Below are 26,827 nucleotides of genomic sequence, written 5' to 3' on the forward strand. Positions count from 1 at the left end.
CCACTCGAATGCCGCAACAATCAAGCACTACAATCCAGTATAACACATATTTACATACCATTGTATTAAGTTTTGTACCAAGGGACAACTGTAGGAATAAGTTCATACTGTGCCCAGTCATATCATCCAAGTGGATGGGCCCTCATCATCTTAGGATGGGGCCACCATGCTGGGAATCTGATTTATGTCTGGAGTTAGATATGCAGAAAGTGTGAAGAAGACTTTGCTGTCTTGATTGGTACAAAATCAAATAAAGTTCCAATAGGGGTCATTAAAATGGCAAATGTCTTGCTATAAATGTCACAAGCAAGAAATGAACTGAACTGAAATTAATTGAAAATGAATTCACATTACACCAATATTGACACACAGTCATTTTGTTAGCTGCCTGTCACTGATTATTTTGAGACAGTATATTGTCCCGCCAGCGCCTGACGTGCCTGTCCAGTCCTGGCTCGCTTTGGCTGGGGCTCAGGGAGCGCCTGCAGGTCCTGTGGCTCTAGTTCGGCGGTCGCCTGTGGGTCCCCCTCCGATGCCTCGTTTCCTGTCCTCAGTCCCCCATCCGAAGCCTCGTCGGCTGCCTGCGGGTTCCCCTGCTTCGGCTCCTCGGTCACCTGTCGGTCCCCCCACTCCAGCGCGTTGGTGGACGGCACCTTTGCCTGCTGCGGCTATGCTGTCGCCTGCTGCGGCTTCCCCTCCCTCCTTGCCTTTGCCAGTATCCCCTCCGACTCCCTCCTTGTCATTAATGCTAGTTCGTCGCCATCTACCGTGTTTTCCTTTAATAAACCCCGTGTCCTGCATCCCCCCCGCCTACCAGCCTTGTCCTTCCCTACTTTGTACCTGATCGCCAACCGGCGATCATAACACATGCACATATTATTTTATGTTTATTCGATGATGATGCAAGTGTTAATTTGATTATGAGGTTGGGCCTTTCCTGGTGGCCTGAATGATTCCCTATTCAGTATATTGTTCAAGTATGGAATGAGCGAAGCAACTGACAATTCGTTTATATGAAATATTCATTTATCTAAAGAAGTATACACATCTATATAGAAACAGTTAAAATGAGAAAAATTATATACAAATATTTATTTACATAAATACACTATATGTAGCCCACATGGAGCATGGATTAAAGTCTCTCCCGCAGTCTGGGAACAAGGACACAGCGGTAAATCTCTAAGTGAACTAAGTGGAATTAAAATTGGACATCGGTAGGCCCGAGAGGTTGGCATATTGGGTCTGTGTGTGTCTTTAGGCCTTAGGCAAGAAGAGATTGTTTTGAATACTGTGTGACCTCGCTTCGAGATAGCTGCCTGCAGTAAGTTCCGCAGACCCTGAGGAAAGCTCTGGCCTTGGAGAAGCAGACAGCGGAACAAAGGGGGGAGAAACCACTTGCAGGAAGAGATTTGAAGCTGCCCCAACTGGTGCACAGCGAGTTATAGCTTTATAGAATAGTTGTGGCAGACAATATATAGCAAGCTATGCGGTAGTGCAAATGTATAAGTAATCATGTTAATCATATTAATCATATGTTAACCATGTATTGGCAGTGATTCAATGACAATATGTCAATACGTTAATCATTAATCAAAGGACAACTGAGTATTTACAGTGATTCAATGTCATGTAATCAATATCTATATTCATATCTCCAGTAGGAGCCTATTAGTCGAGACATGTTCTGGTAAACTGAGCAGAATGGGTGGACTTTACCTTGCCACCAAGGTGAACCAATAGAATTCGAGAATTGTGTTTGTTATACGTTTAAGCTTGGTTCATTGGTGTGTTGTGACCAATCAGGATTTAGACACCCTTACTGTGAAGTGGGAGTTATGGTTTATCAACTGGTTGCTCGGAGAGCTCCGGAAGATTTGGTACCGAATGCCAGAGTGTGATGAGAGCGCTTTGCTGGAATGCTGAAATAAAAGAGATTTCCTTTACCTCATCAAACTGAGAGGTCCGACTTTTATTCTAAGTGTTATATTCTAAATTTTTCTACCACAATACTAAGTGCACTGTAATGCAAAAATGCAGTTTATTGTCTGAGCCTGAAAGCGCTTATCTTATTCACGGCGCAAGGCAGGGAACAACCAAGAACGGGGCGCATATCAAGTATTTCATCCTGTATTTTTTTTTCCAAATTTGCATTCTTTAAAAACAGAAATGTTCGGAGTCCCTAAGGGGACAAGGGAAAAAAACAAACGAGTCCTCGTGTGTTATCTCTACTTTTGAAAGATTTCACAAAACCTTTGTCTTACTATTAATAACTGTACTGCGTCTGTTTCAAGTACAAAGGGTAGAATTAATGGTCTAATGAATATAAAATTTAAAGACACTGACATGTCAAATAAAGTGCTTTACGCATGTGACTATGTGGGTGCAGTGGACACCATTTAAGTTTTAGATTATGTATTTCCACACATATCTATTAATAAATGCACTGTGTCCATTCGTCACCAGTGACTGTAAGTGAGACAGCTATTGAACGGTAAGTGCAAGTATAGACATTGAAACATTAATTAAAATTCGCCCAAAAAGAAATATGGAAAACCGGACAGATATTTTATTTGTCCACATGGGGAAAGTAGTTGGCAGCATAATCAAAAGGCATTTCATCACAGCATTATAAATTCAACAAAACAACACAATCGTACGTATATCGATACAACGTCAGAGCATTCGAGGCAACAATAGGCATTGCTATAGACATTCCCATACACATACCTTACACATTGAAACAAATCAAGTTTGTCCAGATTGGCTAAACATCCTGCTTATTTTACCGTGCATTACTGGTTGAAAAAATGGCTGGAAAAATTACTTGTTGAAAAAATGAAAAAAAAGGCTAACGTGGACAAATTAAAAATGAATCTTTTTAGTGAACAGAGGGGGGCAGTATCTTCACCCTGATGGCAACAGTTCAAAAGTTGGTAATATGTGTAAAACAACATGCATATCTTTAAAAATACTTTTGCTTTAAAAATGATAAAGATTTATATACGGCAAATGTACTCTAAACATATTCTTTTTTTTAAGTGACTATTGTAAATATTGTCTTATCAAAGTTTAACGCAGACTGAATACAGATACTTAATCTTTATATTCTATATACAGACCCTCTGACCATTTATTACATTATATCTTGGCTCTGCTTACACAAACCTAGATGATATAGCTTACTACACACCTAGGCTACAGTAAAGTTGTTTTTAAATAAGTGTAAAGAGAACACTAAAATAACAATAGAATGTGTAGTAAATATATAAACCAGTGTTACTTTCATTATCAAACATTATGTACTGTACATAATTCTATGTGCTATACTTTTACATTACATGACTAGAGACTACAAATGTTGGTTCTGTATGAGCCATTGCAGTGTTTCACTGTAAAAGAGCCAATCAGAGCAGAGCTCATCAACATATTAATGAGCTCACACAAAAAGGGAAATGGCCTGTTTCATTCAGGTCAGCCGGCCTTCCCTACCCCCAGCTGATTCACTACCTGTGCAATCTCAGTGAGATTGGTTGGTTCACAGCTGATCAGAGGATCAGCTTTGAGAACCGTAGACCCAGAGATGTCCAACATCCTACCTGGAAGGTCAGTTTTAAACAACTGCTCAAAGTAGCCGGCCCAGCGGGTCACAACTGCAGTGTCATCTGTAAGGACGGTTCCATCACTGCAAGTCTTCGAGGAACAGATTCAGATGTGCGTAATGTTTCGATTCCTCTGTAAGCAACATGTGGATCACTAGACCACAGATGGTGTGTCACCTGCTCACAGATTCTAAGAAACGCCTCCTTATCTGCCCTCAGAGCCCTCGTACTGTAGCTGTCCTTCTCAGCTTCTGGTACAGACTGGAGTTGCCACCAAGTTGTGCAGTGCGACTCCTCTCAATAATTTCCAGGGTGCCCTGCGAGATGAACCACCTCCTTCTGGGACCACTGGGAACTCCAACACAACCCTTGGCAACCTTCAGGGTCTAATCACAGAAGGTCTCCCACATCACATTAGAGTCAGCAGTTGCACCCAAGTCTGTAAGTTCCTCATACAAACTTAATGCCTCATCAAAAACAACTTGATCTTGGAGTCTGACTTAAACTCATCAGAAACAACTTGATCTTGGAGTCTGACTAAATCCAGCCTCTTTCTCCTAGTAGGTCATAGCCTACTGCAGGGGTGGCCAATCTTATTCGCAAAGGGCCAGTGTGTATGTGGGTTTTTGGGATAACCTTTAGGTCAGCTGTTGACACCCTGGTGTGAGGACTTTTCAGTTCTCTAAATAGTAATCTAATTAGGGAGTTGCAGTGAAAACCTGCACACTCAGTGGCCCTTTCTGGGTAAGATTGGCCACCCCTGGATCTAAGCTGAATCTTCAGAGTAGCAACAACAAGTCTGTGGTCAGAATTCACAAACTGGGCAGTTCTGTAGACCCTGCAGTTCTGAAGGAGCCTCCAGCGTCTGCCTACGAGGATGTGATCGATCTCCTTCGCTGCACCACCAGTAATGGAGTACCAAGTCCAACGATGCTGTTCAAGGCGTTGGAACCAGGATCCAGTGACCGACAGCCCCTGACCTTTCGCAAAGTCAAGGAACATGGGGCTACTTTCACCTCGGTCTCCAGACCCATGGGGACTGACACAATCCTCATTGTCACCCCTGCCAGTGCCAGGGCTCGCATTGAAGTCATCCATGGCCAGTGGAGTGCCGAGCGAAGTTGCAAGTAAAATGTCTCCCTCAACGAGACATCACTCACCGTGGTCGGAGCATACACCGAGACAACCGACAAGACAACAGACAAGACGCCCAAGGAGGGCCTTAGCCTGAGTCTCATGATACATTCATTGGCAGGAGTGACATCAGACACCATCGGAAGGAGCAAATCCGCTTCAGCAACAGCTACTGCCTGAGTATGGCAGCCATCAGACCGACCAGACCAAAAGTAGCTATACCCACCTACAGAGATCTGGCCACTCCCCGGTCTGCGTACCTCAGAGAGTGTTGCCACTGAAACATGGAATTTATGAGGCTCCCCCAACAGCAGAGGAAGATGGTCATCTTGCTGGAGAGACAGGATGTTCCATGTGCCTCCACGAATGAATCGCCTCAAACTGGGACCCGAGTGCCGCCATAACAGGCGATGCCTCAGCACCACACCAGCCCCACCCCCACCCCCACCCCCAACAGGCCTGAGCCTATTAGCTCTCCGGCGGTTTCGACTCCTCCAGGGATGAGGCTCCCCAAGGCTTTCCCCCATCCATTCTATTGTTGTTTCATTCTAGGGCCAAATAATAAGGTTGTAAATGAGCTTGCAAAACTAATTCTGGGCATTTTTCAACCAACCAAACATCACATACCTTCTATATAGACACCAGAGAACAATTTGAAATACTGAAGAAATGCATATTACGGCACCTTTAAAGCAAAGCTGACATTTACGTGATTTTAGTGACACTTTTTATTCAACTTCCCAGATTGTCTCAAAAACACAGAGCGGGTAGTTTTGCCCTGCAACGGCTGGATAAGTTTACCTGGCTCAGACTTACTGAAGAGGGACTTATACCAAAAGCATTTTGGCCCCACTGTTTACCCTGCTGCTGGTTTTGTGGGACAGCCCTCCACAAACCTTAAAACGTCACGACACGACAGCTATCCATAAAGCTTCAGAAGTAAAGGAAAAACACAATGTAGCACTTCTGCAGAAACCCTGACTGTATAATTTGCAAAACGCTAATATGAAATAGTCGCTTTAAAAAATAATTACTTTCCTGTGTCTGTGGACACTGCAACGTGCCATAGCAGCACGAACGGGCATGAATCACAGAGCTCTTGAAGGCTACTTCAAAATAATACATAAATGCTTCAACCAAACGTGGCCCCACTACACCACCTGTGAACCCACTATTTGCTAATGCAAGTGACTGGGCTGTGCTTATTTTGATGGTCTGAATGTAAATTCTGCAATCATTTAATTACAGGATTGTAAACTAAACATCTCCATATAATTACTCATTACTCAAGCATGCCAATCTAATTATTTTCTGCCCCTAGGTCAATGCCAACACCAAATATACAAGCAGCTACATCATTGATGAAATGCTGTTAATCACTGGCTAGATTTTCGATAAACACTTGGTGGCAGAGTTGTCAAAATTCCCAGTGTGGAAATAAACGATGCATGTATTTGACATGTAATGATGAGATGTCTGACATCTGTCGCTAATCAAGTGGATTTTATTGTGACATGAGATTATTTTCTACGTCTAAAATAAAATTCATATGTAAATTCTGATTAAAATTACTTAGACTGAATATAGATTTTTTTTTTTTGGATAGTTTTTTTGGGACCTGATAAAGTGGGAACCACTGTAGTGAAAACCAAAGTGTTTTTCGGCCAGGTGTCTGCTGGGGATGCTGCAACTTCGTGTGACACCATACTGAGAGTCATCAGATGGCAAGATGCTACCATCCATCAAGCAGGCCTCCTTCACCAGAGATGGAGCCACAGTAATGATTGGTGAGCTGTCTCTTTTGCTTCTACCTTTAGTTTAGATATTTCATGAGATTGTCATAGTGAGCATTTTGAATTCTTCTAGGCAGAAAAGCTGGAGTTGGACAGAGACTCCAGATCTCACACCTTGGCCTGGTAACTGTGCACTGTGTGGCCCTTCGCCTCAATCTGGCCATGTCCCACTGCTTTAATTGGCAGAGGGGAGTACCAAACGTCTTCAAATATGCCAGCACTTGTAGAAGAATCTTATGGTTCTACCAGACCTCCAGCAACAGGATCAGAAATCTTCAAGAAATGGCCATGCTATTTGGCCTTCCCCAAACCAATCTGTCTAGCAGTATTCACTGCTAGACTATTCACAGATTTACTTTTTTGACATTTTTTTAAGCTCAGTAAATTTTGTAGACAGTAAACACTGCTGGGTGGGAGTCAGATAAAGAATCAACAGATGTGACGCACCGGATCCTGCCTGCTCTTATTGCAGGCCTCTCATTCCAAGCCGGGAATGAGTTGGCAGCTTACGGACTGTATTCCTTTGCATGAGTTCATCCCCCTTGCCATGTACCTGATGCAACTTGTGCGTGAGAAGATCCACCAGTTTTTTGTCTTTCCAAAAGAGAAACCTTTTTTTTTTTTCTCAGGTGGAGCAGGAGGTATGAGATCAATATCACAGTCCTTGGTTCTCCTTTTAATTGAATGACACTCCTAGCTGAGCTGTCATGTTTGATCTCAGGTCAGAGTGCTGAAGACATGCCGGACACAGCTGAGAGACAGCAGCATAGTGAGGAACCGCTGGCAAGCATTTCTTCAATCAGATGCTGGTCTGAAGTCTCTGCAGGATGAGATCCCTCCATACTTCAAAGAAGGTGCCTGGGAGAGGTTCAGGAACACAGTAAGTATTATCATATACTTCTGGGCAGAAGAATGGGCCAAACCTTAATACTGCGCAATTTGGGTCTGGTCCATTTTTTTGGCCCCAGGAGTATGTGTGTGTACTGTATATCATAATGTATTTGAGTGTTTAATATGCACTTGAACTCCATCCAACCATCCACTTTCTGTACCCAGTTGTCCTACTCAGGGTCACAGGGGGTCCAGAGCCTGTGGGTGCAAGGCAGGGAACAACCCAGGATGGGGTGCCAACCCTTCTCAGGGTGCATTCACACTTATGGCCAATTCAGTAACTCCAATTAATCTCACCATATTTTTTGATTGTGGGGAAAACCAGTGGAAACCCCACAATGACACGGGAGAACATGCAAACTCCACACATCTGGAGCCATAGCGGAGCCTCAAGCTCTGGTCTCAGAGGTGTGATGCAACAGTGCTAACCACTGCACCACCATGCCACTGTTTTGTTGAAATGTTTGTACTGTATAACTTTTACAGGTAATGGAGCCCTTTCTGAATGCACTAAACATCGAGAGCCAGTTCCCAAACACCTGCAGTTTATCTGTCTGCATGTGTGGTCTCTCCCAGATGGATTGTGACAAACTCAGCAGAGTATGGGGATGCTGAGATGAAGACACTGGCAGAGCAGTTCCCAGGACTGAGGAAGTCTAACATGGTGTCTGAGTGGGACCCTAGCAGTCTGAGAATGAGACGTCCTGATCTGAAGGCACTGTATATAAGTGATGTTAACTACATCACCAGCATTGGTTTTAAATAATAATTTTGTCTTTGTTCTCACTTTTCTCTAATTCACACCAAATCCCTGGAGAAGCTGCATCTATGGCTTGAATCCTCTTGAATCCTCCTCCCACCCTGAGCCTTACAGCTGCAATCGCCCTCATATCCCCCATCCAGACTGCAGACACGGGGAGGCTATTTTCTGCACTTAATACATGACTGGAAACACTATCGCTGCTTTTGTATCTGTCAGAAAAATATATTTTTTAATGCATGAATTATTTTTTTTTTATATAGGTTAAGACACCTCTGCGCAACAGATTAATAGGTGAGGCACTTGGATATGTGTTGCAAGGCGGCAATCGATGGACTGGACTAGGTGATCTTGGACTACAAGGAGTGCATGAAGAGGTTTTATAAAATGGTAAGTAGGAGGCTGATTAGTTCTGCCTCTGGTTGTAGACAGTGTAAGAACATAAGAACATAAGAACTATACAAACGAGAGGAGGCCATTCGGCCCAGATGAACGTAGATGAACAATGGCTTCATTCAGACACCCTATTAGGGCAACATTTTGCTGGTTGTGTGTATTTATGTTCAACTACGCTGCTACAGGGCCCCTTAGAACTGTAAATTAAAAGAACGGCTTGTGCTGTATTTGACTTGATTTCTTTTCTGTTTGTTAAATGTGTAAATTAACATGTTGCTTTTATGTTGCGTTTAATTTTGAACAGGGCACTTTAATTTCTTTTAATAAAATATGCTTTAATGTGATAATTGTCTTTTTTTTCAATTACATAATCGTTAGAACTCCTAAAATATATTACTTGTAAAAAGTGTGTGAGCCAGTTGAAGGCATGGTACATAGAGGCATGGTACATAGAGGCATGGTACATAGAGGCATGGTACATAGAGGCATGGTACATAGACACGCACATGTGAGCACATGATCATCTGCACCTCATTTTGAGCTAAGAAAGACCCTGTCCAGTATATTCAAAACTCTGCAGCCCGAGTCCTCACCACATTGCACGATTAGCACACATCACCCCTCTCCTCCATAATCTCCACTGGCTCCCTCTTCTATATTGCATCCACTATAAAATCCTTCTGTTTATATTTAAAGCACTGCAAGGCTATGCTCCTCACTATCTTATGGAGTTACTTCAACCCCTCTTTCCCATTTGCAGTCTTAGGTCTTTTTGTCCTGGTTTGTCTCCGGTCTTGAAGTTTAAGTTTAACTTCAACTGAAGTCCTTTCTCCTCTCTGCCATCCCTCCTTTCCTGATCACTGACTCTCATTTTGTCCAGTCTGTTTAGCATGGTTTGAGAGTCTGCTGTATTTGTTGCCTATTATTTGTGACTGAGCCTTGCATTTCTTATTTTATTTGTACTGATCTCTTTCTGTTAATAATTTTTCTCTAAAGTCTCCTTGTGTTAGTGAAAGGTGCTAAATAAATGAAATCCCTTACACTCTGTCTGGGGGCCTGTTTAATCAGAAAAAAATATCTGAGCGTCGTATTTTGTATTTCAGTTGAAACTCTGTTGAAAGTTTGGTGACTTTGTGAACTATGTATGGGAAGATATAGGAAATCAGTGTATAATTTTGAAAATGTTATTTATTCTATTGCTACAGGTTTTGTACCTTTGCCAGTGTTTGGGGTCAAATTGACAATCACTTCAATGGCTTTTTGCATTCAGGGAAGTTAATTTGCGAAAAATCCTTAAAATCACCCTAAAATGACAAATTCCATGTATTCTCACACGAAATGTGATTATGTGTCCTAAAGAGATTCAAGTTTCTAAAAAAAAATGTAACGACATATTTTTGTGAAGCTGTATTTTGTACCTTGCCACTGTGACATCAAGAGATTCAAGATTATAAAAAGTGAAATTAATTAAAAAGAACGTACTTTGAACAACTGCAACAAACTTTTGCAACTTTGCATTTGGGTTGAATTTTGCCTACTTGGTTACTTTGGTTGATCTTAAACTGCTCTCAAGCTGTGCTTACTATAATACATTTGTCTATTGCCATGGAAACCCAAACAAATTTGAGTTTAGTAGACCGTCACAAAGATAACTCAGCCCAGCATTAGGGCTGCACCTCCAGAAAAAAACAGCTGCCAAATGACGATATGTTTTCATAATACAGTATGGATCAAAAGACAAAGGAGTCTGGTCATACACTGCTGTTAAACTACAACCTCAGCTGATGCTCTGTGGCAGACATGATGGCATGATTTACTGCAAGGCAGGAAGCTGAAGGAAGAGACATTTTTTCCAAAAATGGAGAAAAGTGTTGGTTCTCGGTACCATGTGCACAAGAGTAGCAGGCAGGTAGGATGGCTACCCAGTGTTTGATGAAGTCCCGTCCAAGGCCAACAAGGATGAATACTTCTTTTACAGTGGATATATTATCTACGTTTCAGCTGTTTCACAGTCAGCTGAAAAAATTTGTCATCGAAATGAGAAACTCGACGGGAAGCCTGAGGTTTGTTTGCAGTTGGTGTGATATGGATCAGACACAGTCCAGTGCTGACCTTGGTCTCCTCATTCTTACTGGAGTGTACAAGCCCAAAGGACAAACAGCTTCCAGTTCTGAAACTGGAAGGCCGACATTTTTACTAAACCTTGAGAGGTTCTGTGCTCTCTCTCATCAGTAATATGCTTCGACAACCATGAAACAAGAGTTGCACAGAGGACTATGGACAAACTAGCAGCCATCATAGACATCTGGGGCATAGAGGTGGAGAGGCAGCCTTTGATGTATAACCCGGGGCCTGGGGTCACTGTCGATTACTTACAAAACATTGTGATGTAGCAATGTATAACCAGACTAGTGAACATTATTCACCTTTGAATGGAATCAGTCTCTCATCAATCCATTCATTTGGTCTAAAATACTTGCAAATTCAGCAAAAACAATGTTTATTTATTAAGGTGCAAACTAAAACAAATTTCCTGTTTTGTTTTCTAAACACAAATAGAACAGTAAATTCTGAACTTGCATAGTAATGTCATTATTAGTACTTTAATTATTAATACTTTACCATACTTTAAATACCGGTCCTGGGCAAGGAAGATGAGCCTGTCTACTGTGTCCAGGTTTACAAGCTGCTGTCTGTCACAGGCTCCAGTAATACACTCCTTCAGAGGCAGAGCTGGTTGCAGGAATGCATATCTTGGGTCTATCACTGTAATTAGCTTTTCTCATTTTCCCTCATATTTGGTGGTATATACTGGAACCATGTCTTTCAAAATGTAGCAAACAGCACGTGTGAAGTCTCTGTGCCTTTCCTTCTTGTTGTAGGGTATAACACTAGTAACGTACAGTGTTTGTTGACAGGTGTACCTGCACTCATTACGTTTCTTCACCAACACTTAAAGCAGGGTTCTCCAATTCTGGTCCTGGAGGGCTGATCTGCAACACAGTTTGTAGATTTCCCAGCTCAGACACGATTTCTAAACCTGGCAATTAGCTGCTGAGCTGAATGAGGTGTGTTTGAGCAGGGAATCTGCAGACTGGCCCTTCAGGACCAGGACTGGGGAACCACCATTAAAGGTTTCCCCAGAGGGAGCGCTCAGCACTTTCATGACACATGTATTACCAAAATAGTAGCATGCAGTGTTGCAGGCATTTCAGTGATGTGCTATCAAGCAGAGCTCCTTATTGGCAGCTTACTGATGGTTCTTATTGTTTAAATTTTAGATATGAAGATAGAAATATATCCTGCAGCTCTACAATATGTTTTTTTTTTTTTTAAAGAAATGTTTTCAGAGGTAATTGCATGCATGCAGTAGCAAGCAGTACTATCCTGCAAGAAATGAGTGTTTATACAGAATATAGCAAGTGCTGTTTATATTGTATATATTCAGCATTCAGGGGTGGCATGGTGGTGCAGTGGTTAGCACTGTTGCCTCACACCTCTGGGACCCAGGTTCGAGTCTCCGCCTGGGTCACATGTGTGCGGAGTTTGCATGTTCTCCCCATGTCGTTGTGGGGTTTCCTCCGGGTACTCCGGTTTCCCCCCACAGCCCAAAAACATGCTGAGGCTAACTGGAGTTGCTAAAAAATTGCCCGTAGGTGTGAATGGTGTGTGAGTGTGCCCTGCGATGGGCTGGCCCCCCGTCATTGCTTCTGGGATAGGCTCTGGACCCCCCGCGACCCAGTAGGATAAGCGGTTTAGAAAATGGATGGATGGATATTCAGCATTCATTTCGAATGTGTTTGGATGATTGTGTTAGTATATAATACTGCTGACCATATTACGCCAGATTGATATATACTGATTATTTTATTTACAGGTATTTGCTTCAGAAAGACTGTTGCGATGCACAACAATGGTGGAATGAAGCTGAACAAGAAAAGTTTATGGGCTATACAGTGAGATGATGAGATGCAATGAATATAATTAATTTGTACTTAAAATGAGCAAACCATATATTGTACTGCTTTATGTGTATAACGGCAGTCAGCATGGCACAAATCCTGTAGCTGTTGCTATGCTTCTTCTTAAAAAATAGAGCAAGATTTAGCTATTTCTCAAAACTGATCTAATTTGGGCCTTTTTAATATTTAAAGCATCTTAATTAAGGAACATGGGCACAGTCAATGGCATGCTACAGTAAATGTGACTGGTGTGAACAATTGGCGATGAAGGCGGACCTACGACACCATGCATTACAAGAAGACATCCAGCTCATAGCTTTTAATGGTTCCTTGGCTGATATCTTGTCACCAGCCTTTGGGTTGAATCATTTGTTAGTCTTATTGAGATACCATGAATTGAAGTTAGGCAGCTTGCATCCTGTCCTGCACCGTTCTTTCTGGAAAAGGCTCCAGGCTTACTGTGAACTTATCCTGGATAAACAGTGTTCAGGTAGCTGCGTCATTTAAAACGTGTGGTCATCTACACAAGTTATCATGCTCTATGGCTGAGGTTCTCTTAGATGAGAACCTCAAACTGGATTTCTGTAGCTCAGATTCATAGCAGCATAGCAGTTGAGAAGGTGGCCCAAAGTGGATTCAAACTGCGTATGTGTCATTTGATCAACTGTTACTAGGGTGAGCAGATCATTGATGTCAGGGGAGACACTTTGAGCTACTTCGGGTTTTACAAGCTACTTTAAAACTGAAAGGCCCATATGATTGGCTAAATAGTTCCGTTCTTTTTGGACTTTCACTGGTTCGTTTCCTTAGTTAACATTAGTGACACATGCATGATTAAAGGAAACTGACCAATCAGCATGCAGAAAGAACTCAGGGCTAAAGTGAACTTCAGGTCCTTTTAATTAAAATGCTAGTTTACAAACCCAATCCTCAAAGTGACCCTCCTGACACGGATTATCTGGTCACCCTGACAGTTACACACTCCTGATCTTTCCTGATCGGAACCCAGCCAGATAACAACTGGTGAAAATGGTGACTTTGTAGATAAATGAACACTGACAATCATCTTCCTTTCAAGGTAAAAATACCTGCTCTTCTTGTCTCAAAATGCACATTTACATTTAATTTTGCACATTCTGATGTGGAAATCTTTAGTTTAAAAGTTTATCTAGTACAGTTGCATTTGCATATTTGTACATTATATATTATACTATATATATATATATATTATACTATAATATATATATATATATATATATATATATATATATAGTACAATGTGCAACATATAATGTACAAATACTACTATGTATATATATAAATAGCAATTCTGTCCACCGTCTTCCTTTACCTACCTTGTGTGTGTATTTTACGTGAATTGCTGCTGCAACACAAACATTTCCCTTTTGGGAGAGAGACTCGGAATACAAAGGTGGTTCGTGTATCCACTTTTCCTGCAGTGATATTTTTTTAGCAATAGAGGGCAGCATTTGCTTTCAAATGAAGGGAAATGTCCCACTGAAAAGACCTCGTTTCAGTGTCTGCGTTCTAATTTCCTAATTTCACCATTCGCGTCTGCATTCTCTATATATAATTTGTACAAGTAATTTCTACAATGTTGTGTTTAAAAAAAAAAAAGATTTGCGTGTTTGTGTAGATGTGTTGCAGGGACATACATACATTAAAGTCCACGCAGCTGGAAGCCTTTGTCCTAAAGTACGTACAATCTGCCTATATATCTAAGACGTCCACGTCTGTATTGCACAGTCCTGAAGCTGCCTTATGCTAAACCCATTATTTAGTAGCAGAACTAGCACATCAAAGGCTTAGAAACTACTCCATAGTTCCTGGAGCAGACAGAGCAAAGAGACCCAATCTGCCCTCTAGTGGACACTCTGTTACAGTCACATTATCCAAAAGGAGGAATTTGAAAGGGGTTTAATATTTAAAAACAACAAACCGAATTTTTACATTTCAAATTTTAATCAGTGTAACAAATTTCCTGACATAACAGGAGTAGAGAATAAAAAAAAACCTTAAGGTTGCAGAAATTTATGATTTCTGTGCTGCGATGTTGAAGCAGAGCTGAGCCCATGTTACCTTGCACATATTCTGCTAATCAGCTCCATCATAATCATGCATACTGTACATGCATCAATCATGGACGAAGCATTACACAAATACAGGACATAACATCGCTTCCAAGGTGATCGCTTCTTAATCGCTTCTTATAAGGTGATTGAGAAATGTATTATTTTAAAAAAGACTTGCAATATATTAAAATGATTAAAACTTAACCTCTGGCATATGATAAAATCAGAGTAATGATATAATATAAATGACATTACACAAATAGTGGACACTTGTTACGTTGCCCTTCAACGCAGCAATAAGCTTATTTTCCACAAGCATGTTTCAGTAGCAGAATGAATAATCTCCAGTTGGTGACTTCAGGTGGACTCAGCAGTACAGGACAGGCAGCAGACATGCACTGGGGTCTTTATTGCACTGTTCATCACTGCCAGTGTTGTGCACAGACTTGACCAAAGTGCTCAGCATGGCACTGCTTTCAACAAGCCTTCGCATAAATGCAGTATAAAAGTATATGCGGTAGACATCAGTATACATGGCTTAGCATATATGAAGACAGCAGAGGAGAACATTACATAGGAAAGGTGTAAAATATTGCACATAAATGCAAAAAAAAATCTAGTTAAAATGTATCTCCCACATATTCCCATATAGCATTTTCATATATTCATTTCAGTTTGTGAACTCAAAAATTGCTGCAGTCGACACCCCTCTAGATTCCACTGCACTGGGCCAGTGACGTCCTGGGAATGAGGTCCCCTTTGCCCGGAGTCCGTTACAGGATCACACAGCTGGACCCAGCTGGCTCCGGAGCGCTAGGGGGGTATGGGGGGGGGGGGGGGCAGAAGTCTGTAAAACCACATTATTCCTGCAGAATCTGAATTCTCCAATAAACACTTAACAGAGAGTGAACAGACTGTCCCTTCTGCAGTACTAACTGCAGACTCAGGATAATCACTCCAGTGCGATCACTTTGATGACATAAGAAATATATAACAGCTACTTTCGGGGATTTAAAAAGGCAGAAGCTGGGATGTGCTGGGGCACCTGAGGAGGCTGTGTTGTCAGGGCTCAGCATTTAGGAGGCCTGCATGGTGTGCGATGTTAATATCGACATCACATGTGATGCACCTGCAACTGTCACATTGCAAGGACTGCAAGACCATCAATAAATTGCGCTAAAACTGAGAAATTTAACAAAAATAAGTGAGGGGGAAGGACGCAAGGACGCATGAAGCTCTGTACGTCTGTAACCCCGGGGCCACCTAAGTGACGATTCCATCCCACATACCAATCAAGAGTTGCATTTATCTCTGGCTGAGACATTAGTTATCGGAGGTGTAAATCAAAGAGAATGTTATAAGATGAAGATGGTTGGGGGGGAACCTCTGGCGGCCCAGGGATCCGCGGTGCCTCTCGAATGGGGGGAGACCCTTGCAGACGCCCCGCCAGCTCCTCGCCTCGCCTCCTCGCCTCGCCTCCCCGCCCCGCCACCGCCTTCATTATTTATTTTCTCGGCTCCTTCAGCCGCTCTTTTGTCCGGCTGCTACTCTAATTGGCTCTCAGGCTGGAGGTTTTAAATAAATAAACAAACAATCTAGGGCCAGAGTGGAGAGGAGGGGCCCGCTAATTAGCTCGGGGGGCCGGGCTGGGGTGCAGCCTGATAAATGTTTCATTTCCTCCAGAGCCAGCTGGCCGTTGACCCCCCGCGTGTGTCGCCGCCGTACCTTTCTGCCGGAGCATCCGTCAGTTTCATCTTCTTCACGGCGCTGGCCCCACCCCCACCCGGAGGAAGGCGGGGACTGTGAGGGGGGTCCTCACACTGGCCTGTTGTCTCTGCTGTGACCTGTAGGGTCAGCATGGGCAGGGAATGAACATGAGATGGTGAGAGCAGACAGAGTGGGACGCTGCTTCGAGCTCCAGCTTCAGTGGTTCTGCAGCTGCTGCTCCAGAATGTAGGACATGGTGCTCGGGTCCCCGAGACAGAAATCAGGAGTACGGCTAACTTCAGACCGTCCACGGACTGCGTCCGTATTGCTGATCCTGCACTTAGAGGACGAGGAGATGAAGAGAGCCCTCACCATGTTCCTCTTCCGCAGGGGCTGCGGCTGGCTGGGTCCCGCGGAGGGGGTGCGGGGCTCGCTCTGGGTCTGGGCCGAACGGAGGGGTCTCCTGCACAGGTTGTCCCTCTTCTGCACCACCGTGGTTCTGGAGGCCAGCTGACTGCTCGGCGTGAAAAAGGGTGGATTGGGAGAAGACAGGCAGTGAGGAACCAGATCCACAGAACGCTCAGCTCCTGAATGAATGGTGGAGGAAGAGCTTCCCGCTGCGGTTTCTCTGCACCTACTCGGATTTCTGCAGGAATCTCGGAGCAAAAGTTTTGCAGGACACAGGAGTGTCACTTTACACCCCAGGAGAAAGCTTGTTTGGCCATATTACAGGACAGTGCCAGATTGTACCTTGAATCACCCCACTGATATTAATCACTAGCAGAGAAGGAAATGGTAATATTATTGTCAATCACCAGGGGCAGCAGGTGGTATGGATTCTGAAAGACTGATAGCAGGACCGGCAAAACCACTGTCTCTTGAGACCATGAAGAACTCTTGTGTCCCTTAAAGAAATGCCTTCACTGATAACACATCCTTTTTGAGCAATACCACTCAGCGTTGATGTCAAAGCCAATAAAGTCATCTGTCTGTGAAGATTTCTATCCATCCATCTGTCCCGATTCCCAAATGCTGATACGGGACAGGGTCACGACCCCTGAGTCACTCTGCCATCCAAGATTGTATATAATTACAAGCTTAAGAAAAGCATACAAGCTTTTAAATGAAGTCTGGCTTGTTGCTTGCTAATCCATTAAGGCCTAAAACACAGCCACAGGAGGACAAACACAAGTCTGCCTTCAAAGGGCTGTTTCATTAGCGGATTCCTCAAACGATTGGCAGGTCAGCAGAGAGCAGAACAGGCAGATACCCATCAGGAGCTAATTACCAATAAATAAATAAATAAATAAGTAATAATTAAAAAACCTCGGGCCTCTTGAAAGGCAGAATCTGAAGGAGTCACACAACAGACACCTTTAATTATGCCCACCAGTGGGCGATAAAGGGTTAGGTGCTGTGCAGTGGAGGACTGAAAACCCGGCCCAATATCTGTCCCTCTGTGCCACATGGAAACACATTAAGGATGAAGCACAGGAGTAATGTACCACCTCACAGCACCCCCCCCCCCCCATCCCAAATCAGACGGTCAAGTTTACGACAGCCATGCCCAGATCTCGTGGTCACCAGGCCACCTGGGAGAACAGCAGCAGTACAGCAGTGACACTGTAGGGTCACGTCGGCTGCCCATGTCTGAACACCAGGCTGATGCAGAAGACTGATGAGTCACATGGTTTATCCCGGTATTCTTCATCACCATCGTCATCTTCACCATGCTAGCTGTAATCCATTCCCACCAACAGCTGCATGTTTACACAGCAACATATTTCACTGTAGCAGGGAGAGGTTGGATGGATGGATGAGTAGCTCACTGTATCAAAACAGGATGTTTCTCACAGGTGTAAGTCTCCCCTGTACATTGTCCAATTAAAGCAAAGGACTGTCTCATCATAGGTGTGTCAAAGCCCACTGTTTAAAACAACCGAGGACTGCGCTGGACCCAGGCACAGGTACAGGCCCCGCCTCCGACAGGAAACCCAGTGCATTCTGGTCGTTAGCGCCTTGTCAGCGCTGTCAGGCTGCAGGAGAGACGGACGGGCTGTCGCCAGTATCTATCAAAGTGGCGATAGGGAACCCCACCCCCATCCAATGCACACATCGTTAAAGTGTAGGTGCGGTGGGGAGGTGATTAACAGCCTCTTTCCCCTGCCATCTGGTCCTCCCCCCACCCAACGAAACCTCTTCCTTCAGGTGAGCGCGCCAGCCCCCGTCCCTCAGCGTCTCCTTGGCGGCGGCCGGGCCCTGACCCTGTCAGCGCCCCAGCGGCAGGCGAGACCCCGGTAACGACCGCCCCGCGGGCCGGCCCGCCCCGGTCAGCGCTGGCTGATTAAACTTTTAACAACGTCCCTGGTGCAATAAAGGGCAGGATGACAACTTCTCCCCTCGTCAAGGTGCCTGTATAATAAACTAATTAGCTGGGCCAGCGTGGGCTGTGAAGCCCTTTTAATGAGCAGCAATCGGCTGGCCCCGGTAATAATAGCCAAGCCTGGCCCCCCTTTTGGGATTCAATTAAGGCAGAGACTGTCATATGCTGGGGGACTGATCAATGCTGCTGCGGACGCCTTCTTCTGGCGAGGCGTCTGCAAGGTCGCTGGCCAAGGGCAGCCCAGGCCTGGGTGGGGCGGGGTGAGCTCGTACCCCACAGCTGAGGACAGGCTCCGGTACCAGTCGTTGATGTCCTCCTGGTCGCTGGACATCAGCAAGAGCTTTTCTTCAGTGAAGGTCAGCTGAAAGAACAGAGAGAAGTGGAGTCAGACCACAGCTACTGACATGGGAGATACTTCCAAGTTCGGTGAGACATGCAGTTAGAAAGCTCATGCCCTCTTCATTAACGGACCAAGAGGTCTACGTCTAACCCTAACCGCATCTGCCACATTTTCAGCCCCTTTGTAAAGCATCCTGCTCCCTCCACCAATAATAGCACCAATCAAAGGCGGATATCATCTGAAAAATGAGCTGAAGGTGTTTCCTGGTTGTTGCACACATATCACTATTAAAAGCATGACAGGGTGTGTTGAAGACAAAGTGGGGGCAGAGGGTCGGCAGGGGCGGGTACGGAGGCCAGATGGAGCGCCCGCCCGGCCAGGTGCTGCCGCTTCCGGTCTCCTGTGGACCGGGCGGCGGGAGAGTCTGACAGGCAAACGTTAGGGCCTGACGACAGCGTACTACTGCAGCACCCGTGAAAAGTCCATCGCGCATTAGCGCATGCCTGCGAGCGCAGCTGCTATCGAGGCGGCACGAACATCACGGGCATCTTGGCACGGATAACAGCGGTCGCGCATTTCCATACGTCAGAGCGCCCCTTCCAGTGCTGTCCGGACACTCCGATTCCGGCCGGCAAAGGGCAGATCCCCAGGGAACAGGCTGTACACGGCCGCGGACTCATTTCGTCCTGACCGTGTGGACGTGTCATGCCCACAAAGTATGCTCAAAATCGTGATTAAATATACTCTGGTAGTAAAATTCACTGCCGGATTTCACTTTTAAGCAGACTGCACTTTAGACGCCTATAAAATAAATTAGACCGGGGAGCTTAAGGAAAGGGACCCATCCCATTAGTCAACAGGAAGCATGTGCTTCTTGCCTCAGCAGAGGGTCTTTAGACTGACATCATACGTGTCAGATACGAAAACAGGCACTCCGGCATTACACAATAGGGGCTTAATACTAGAATAATTACAACAGGACCCTATTAGAGGGGATCATAATTAGTGCCTAACATATTAAATGACCTTTCACATTTACCTGGTGCTCTCGTTATATGGGGAAACCTGCAAGGTTATGGACGGCATATTAGCCATCTTTAATCTTTATTACAGCTGTGGACAGAATTTTAATGATAGTTAAATAGGCAGCGGTCACTAACATATCCCTATTAAAATAAAGGGGGTAGTGGTGGAGATGGGAGGGTGGGGGGTGCGCTCATAAAAAATTAAATGGATTAAGATTTCAAATGTACCATCATCAAAAGTATTATCTAATTACGAAGTTCACTGAGCGGGCCAAGCGAAATGGCTGGAAATATTAGCTACTCGCCACGTGGGAACACTGGTGATTTATGCACAAATAGATTCCCGTTCTGTTGCTGTGCCGTAATTAAGAATTTGTCAGGAATTTTGACCCTCTGGGGTAGAAATTACTTTGTAAAATAGGAATGGCAGAAGCCGAACCTCCTTACCGCACATAATTTGGCCTGATTATTTATACATCAAAAGGAGTCTGCCGTGGACGCTGTATAATATTTAAATAGCGGGGATATTACGGAGAACTTCATGGAGAGGAGGCAGCGAGAGAGCGGGCCGGGGAGGGAAGAAAGCGCTTCCACCACCAAATATGCGTGAGAAAATGGAGGAAATTTTCATAAAGCTTTTTCGTTTTGCATATAAATTGGCGTCTAGATTGTGGCTGTGCATTTACTGCTGTCAAATTTAATTTTTCTTTAATTCTTCAGGCCCGGCAGTGAAAGGCTGGAGAGCGCTGACAGCAATTTTCTCTGCTTACAGGTAGGGCCTCGGATCAATAATATGTCTTTATGAGAAATTACCCTTAATGTTATTGAGTATGCATTTGGCCTTATAGGATAACGAGGTAATGAAATGCCATTCCTGCCATTAGATAACGTTAACTACCACAATGAAAAGGCTTGACAGGGCTGAGGAAGATGTCTTTGCGGGATGGAAGGAAGAAATGGATCTCGGGTGTAATCTGATAAGCCTTCCAGGAGCTTTTACCCCCACCCCCGCATAGAATGGGCCGGGCAGCGATCAAGATCCTCGCAAGCCCGGTCTGGGAAACACGGCATGAGGAGGGAGTGGGCTTTAAAGGCCGCAGATCACATCAAAGGCGCTCATTTCAAGAGTGGAAAACAAGTGGTGTGTGGGGATCACTGGAGCCCATTTGCCCAGAGTGGCTTACGATTTCTATGGTTCTTGACCGCAGGGCAATGAGGCCATTATATTGCGTGGTGATATGGCAATATGTTTGACTAATATTACCCTCCGTCAGTCATGTGGCACAGTGTGGCCTTCTGGGAGATGAAGTTCTGAAAAGGGGTAGCCATTTTCTCCTGCATTCACACTAAATGTGCCAAATTGAGCAAGCCAGGAGAATAGAGCATTCACACAGGTCAAAGGTCACCTGTCCTCTTATGGGAGACCCTCTCAAAAACCTGAACAGCAGTCGTCAAAGCAAGAGCTACACTCACCACTGATCAGGTCCTGGACTGTTGAACATTTCTGCTCCTTTAATTAGTGTACCGGACTAATCTTCACCCCCAACACGTAGATGGCTGCGTGCTCCAGGTACTCAGCATTTCTGCACTTAATGAGAGCTGGAATACCTTCAGAACGGAGGCCCCCTAGGGGAAGTGCTGAGTATAACAATCTGGCTTGGCTTATCAGCTCTCTCTTCTCAGATGTACAACCTGCTCTGCCGTTGCCAGGCCGCTGATTCCGGCGATGTTTGCGGACACGAACGCGACCGCCCTGTCAGGAGCCAGGCACCCCTGTTTCTATGGTGTTTATAATCAAAATTGCTCCAATGTGCAATGAGCTGTGGTGGGTAACTGGTTCAAAAAAAAGACAGATTTTCACTGACAATTCCTTTCTGCGGCAGAATGCGGGAGTATAATGAACAAAGCTTAGGCCTTGCAGTCTCTGAATAGGCTCACGGTCGACGGTCCAGCATGACCTTAGATTGGGGCAGGTTGGAAATAATTATCGGCATTCTCTGCTAACCCTGGGTCATACAACAGGATCACAGTTGCCGACATCCGGCATATTGTATGGGGAAACTTTCCGAATGTAGCGTGCGTGTTACTGCCCCCCAAACAAGACCCAAAAATCCAAAAAATGTGCCTAAAACCACAAAGGTACTGGCAAACAAAATATCAGCCCACTGTTGAACTGGCTATTATTATTCTGTGCACCCGCTGGAGAGACCAGTGGATGTCAGTCCACTGGAAAAGACCTCAAAATGCCACCTTCACCTACTGCCACAGAGAAACCCCCTGGAGAGAGACACGGGAGTCTTCAAACACAAAAACTCACTGAGTCTTGCAACAGCTCTTCTATGGAAAGTCTGGAAAAGGCATCGCATCCATCAGTGAAGACCACGAACACATCACAGAGAAGGAGTCTACATTCCGCTCAGACCCTGTCCATGAGCAGTAGGGTTAGGGTTACAGAGGACGACCATAAACACCCGGCCAGCTGTGCGGCTAAGCCTGGATAACGTCGCTCTTACCTGTCCAATAGAATTAGACCAGTCTGAGACTATGGTATTTAATATTAATTAACCCCCCTCCCCCCACCAAGAGTACACACCTACATATCACCAGGCCACAATCTGAGCTGTCAGTGGGGCTGTGCTGTTTTTACCACAAGGGTAGGAAGGGAGAGTGGAAGAGGTTAAAGCCCTCCACACAGACAGAACTAATAAGTCAAGTACATTCAAGCAGAGCTAATTATCCAAACTGGTAAAGTGCACATGCATGTACCTCTGAGTGCGTTTGTGTGTGTGTTATAGCGTGAGCGGGAGTGTGGTCAGGGGGGAGTTGTTCCACATTTGAATATGTTTGATTTGCGATTGCAGTACGAGAATGAGAAGACTGATGCTAAATTAACATAAGAAAATACAGAAGTCTTTCATCTTCCTCTGTTCCCTTTAATGCATAAACTGGGACACAAATGAACTTTGTGATTATCGGGGCTCAGCTTCTGCGACGTGTTCGTCTGTGGGGCGACACCCGTGGCATTATGGGCCGGCAGACCCACACCGGCCTCCCGGCGGCACCCTTGACGTTTGCGCCAGCACGACACACGGCAGTCTTACTAAACTGACTAAACAGAATTCCACTTTCTATGCTAGTGGCTGGGAAATTCTGTTTGTCCCCTGAACATCGATAGAGAGTGTTCACTATACTCACCAGACAGAGGCATGCTTACAGGCTGGACAAACCTACAGAGGTAATGCTGCGTTCCATTTGAAATTACTGTATTGGGGCTCATTAAATTGGTCGTACACACAGTACTGCCCAACTGCTATCTGTGGATGCATTGCTACGGTGCTTTTATGTGTAAACCAGTGCTGTTATCAACTGATATTGCTAACAATGGTTAACAGTTGACCAGGCCGGAACCGGTTAGCCGGATAATTTGTAGTTAGTCTGGAGTAAAGGTAAATGAACGAAGGATAAAGGCCATTTAAACTGGGGTAAATTAAACCCAACAAGTTATCCAGCTAAGTAATCTTGCTTACTGAAACAGGTCCTTGGTATTGCTAAATAGCTTTCCGACTTGTTGTACTGGAACGTGGTTAATTTGGGAGTGATGTAATTCCAACTTCCAACCTCTGAGATAATGGAACACAGCATAAATCTGTCTGATTTTCTGGATAACATCCCAATGAAGAGGCTAAAAGCCTCCTGGACATTGGGAGGTGTTCAGTTTGTGTGGGCTGGGGTACACACTGGGCAGGATGCCAGTCAAAACAGAATAATAAGGACAACATGTATAAGAAGATAAGAGTAGCACAGCGTTTCCAATCCAGTGCTTGGTGACCCACAGACAGTCCACATTTATGCTTCCGGGAGCTGAGCAACTGCAGCAGCAGAAGTACGTACACTGATGAGGCCGCCCTGGCTCTTGGTGTGGCCGAACACCTTGCCCACCGTGCAGTCCTGCAGGGCGTAAACACGCTGGCAGGAAAACTTGTCTCCATTGGTGGGGTGCAGAGGCGAGCAGGGCGTGGTCAGCAAGAGCACATCAGAGAACAGGAAGAACATCTTGGGCTTGACCTCAGTACCCTTGGGGGGCACGGTCCGCAGCCATCCTTCGCGGATGTACCACCTGCCTGGAATAGAGGGGGGGGGGGGGGGTTCTGCTCACTTAAAGACCAACATGCAGGTGACTTAAGGATGGGCAAACCAAGCAGCTGCCAGCTCAAAGCCCTGCAAGGTCCTGACATCACAAACTGACAAAGTGACGACTAATCTTCCAGATGGTTTGATGGGTCATGTGATCTAAAGCTCAACCACAGGTGGATCTATAAGATTGGTCTGGATCGACACTGCGCTTTAGGAACGGAAATGCTAATCAGTAAACTGCACAAATTTCAGCAGATTCAGGAACCAATTCAGATGTTGAATTCAATACTTTTGTTGACTGAGTGAAAATGCAGCCCTCTCCCATCAGATGTAAATGGTTTATTCCCAAACCAATATTAATAAGGATGTCAATATACAAAGGCCACGTGCGAAGAGCAGACCATTATTTAAAATGGGGGGCAGGGGGGGAGGCAATAGACCAAAAAATAAACAGACACACACAGCAGGTTGTTTAGTATTTACAACACTCTCCAGTATAACGTAGAGCCTTGTTACTGGCGAGCTTTTGGTCTCCCATTGTGGTCCTGCCTGATCCATGCACGGTGCTTTGAACAGGGCCGGTTCAAAGAGCGGGACATCCAAAGGCCCCCTTCATGCGCTGTGTTCTTTCAACTTCCCCCTTCAAAACGGGCTCCTCTGCTCCTCATCAAAGACCGGTGGCTCTTTGGGGTGGATGGGGGAGGGGTGGAGGGGCAGTCACACCGACATTAAGATGGTGCTACCAAAGAACCGGGGTCTCTCTCACCCCCGCAAGTATCTGGACGAAGCCATGGAGAAGAGAGCGTAGCGGTGAGACGCTTGGCCCATGAGAAGATAATAAAGTTGGATTTCAAAGGTACGTCATTCAGACCAAGCCTTACATACGCACCTCCGCACTGAGTGTATGACTTTGCAGACGAATGACCTAAACAGCCGCTACCTCTGCAAGACAGAAGCCACCACCCCCGTTGTTTTGTTGCTCTATACTGCCATCTATGTGCCGACGCTGATGAGACCTCGGAACATCGTTTCCCTTTTTTAAATTTCATCATGAAACCAAACGTTTGGCTAAGTGTTCGGATTCCACCAAAGCGTTCCCATAAAAAGGTCTCCGTCTTCATCTGCCTCCGTACTGCCCAGGTACCGGCATCCCACTGCGGTTCTGACCCACATTAGCTTCATGGGCACCGTCAGGCATATCAACAAGCCGGCCGAAGGCCCCGGCGGTCGGCTTTAAAGTTACTTATTTGTAAAGAGTTACTTTCTTTTACCCGCATTAACAGGCCGCAAGGAGGGAAGGAGGCCTCGTAAGGGCCGGGCCATTATTGGACGAGTGGAGATGGAAGTGGACTGAGAATCTGGATGAGAGGCTTATCAACATCTCACATCCACATCTGAGGGAATCCGCCCCCAGCTCACTGGGTATTCATCAGCCCCTGCCTCCCTTCCCGCTACCTTTTTATCTGCCTGCCCACAAGATGTGCAGCGTCGCTAATTGGTCCTGGGGGAGAGTGGCAGGCCCGATCCTCCACGGCGAGGCCTCTCTCTGTTGTGCACATGTGGGCATCTCTCCGGGGACACTCAAAGGCTTCCGGGTAGGAAGACAGGGCCATACACTCCACAAGTTGGAGAAGGATGCAACTTGGGCCAAGGTGTGTATGTGTACGTGTGTGTGTATGCATGGGGGGAAGGGGGGGTGCACCTTTCTCCCTCCACCTCATCAATTACCAAGCCCAACTTGTTAATTTCATTCCATCAAGCTTTTCTATTTTTTTTAAATAAAACATTAAAATGCCTTCACTACATTAATGCTGCTTAATGACTACGGAAACCACACTTTTTTTTTTTTTTTTTTAAATATTCAAACAAAGAGCCCCCACCTTCTGATGCCCGCCCCATCCCCCGTCTCCTCTGCAGACGACACAGAAGGGGTGGTCTCTTGGAGGGGATGAAAGGAATAGTTCATCACAGGCACCCACCTGGCACCAGCACCTTGCTCTTGCCGCCCGTCAGTAGCTTCTGAATGCGGCGCAGCTGCAGTTGGTTCTCGTGGCTGCGGGCGTTGTCCTGGATGCGCTGGGCCACCTCCGAGACCGCCTTCACCGCCCCTGGCACACATGCAATTAATGCATTAGCTCCAGATGGATGCACCAGCGCAGGGAGCCCATTCTCACGCAGTCAATTAGCAGCACTTTACCTACTTTGAGGCATTTAGCGGCTTCATGTGGCTGTTTTTTGGTCTGGTGCATTAAGGACTATCTTTTTTTTTTTTTTTTTGGTGGGGGAGGGGGGGGGGGGTGGTGGGGCATTCTGCATTACTGACTTTGGCCACCGATACACATTTATCTGTCTTTTGATCTACAAACAAAAAGGGACGTTTATTTTATTACTGCATTCCGTTGAACAAACACCATGTGCAATGTCAGCAGAGGACGACACAAATGCGAGCTGGTTCATACGCAGACAGACATTATGCTTCTGCACATAACAGGAATGCGTGTAGGTGTGAGACCTACACTGATCAAAGACGAGCCAATGAGATGCTGGGAGTGTCAGTGCGATGGACGTGTGAGCAGGTAGGCACGGCAGCTACACCCAAGGACAGTG

The 26,827-nt window shown here is 45.2% G+C and overlaps 1 protein-coding gene across 2 annotated transcripts in view; it reads right to left on the reverse strand.

The window, feature by feature from the left end:
* Positions 1 to 14,461: 14,461 nt before the first annotated feature.
* The window catches only part of arhgef39 (Rho guanine nucleotide exchange factor (GEF) 39), a 40,086-nt gene continuing 27,720 nt past the window's right edge, over positions 14,462 to 26,827 (reverse strand). For both annotated transcript variants that reach the window (XM_048969914.1, XM_048969902.1), the window contains 6 exons: positions 26,200 to 26,328; positions 23,978 to 24,207; positions 18,994 to 19,082; positions 16,711 to 16,852; positions 16,357 to 16,475; positions 14,462 to 15,444 (listed from right to left, as the gene is read on the reverse strand). In XM_048969914.1, the coding sequence (XP_048825871.1) occupies positions 15,405 to 15,444; positions 16,357 to 16,475; positions 16,711 to 16,852; positions 18,994 to 19,082; positions 23,978 to 24,207; positions 26,200 to 26,328 (749 nt within the window). In that variant the 3' untranslated portion in view covers positions 14,462 to 15,404. The remainder of the gene's footprint in view (positions 15,445 to 16,356; positions 16,476 to 16,710; positions 16,853 to 18,993; positions 19,083 to 23,977; positions 24,208 to 26,199; positions 26,329 to 26,827) is intronic.

The sequence above is a fragment of the Brienomyrus brachyistius genome, chromosome 1 (assembly GCF_023856365.1).
Source record: "Brienomyrus brachyistius isolate T26 chromosome 1, BBRACH_0.4, whole genome shotgun sequence".
Classification (NCBI taxonomy): domain Eukaryota; kingdom Metazoa; phylum Chordata; class Actinopteri; order Osteoglossiformes; family Mormyridae; genus Brienomyrus; species Brienomyrus brachyistius.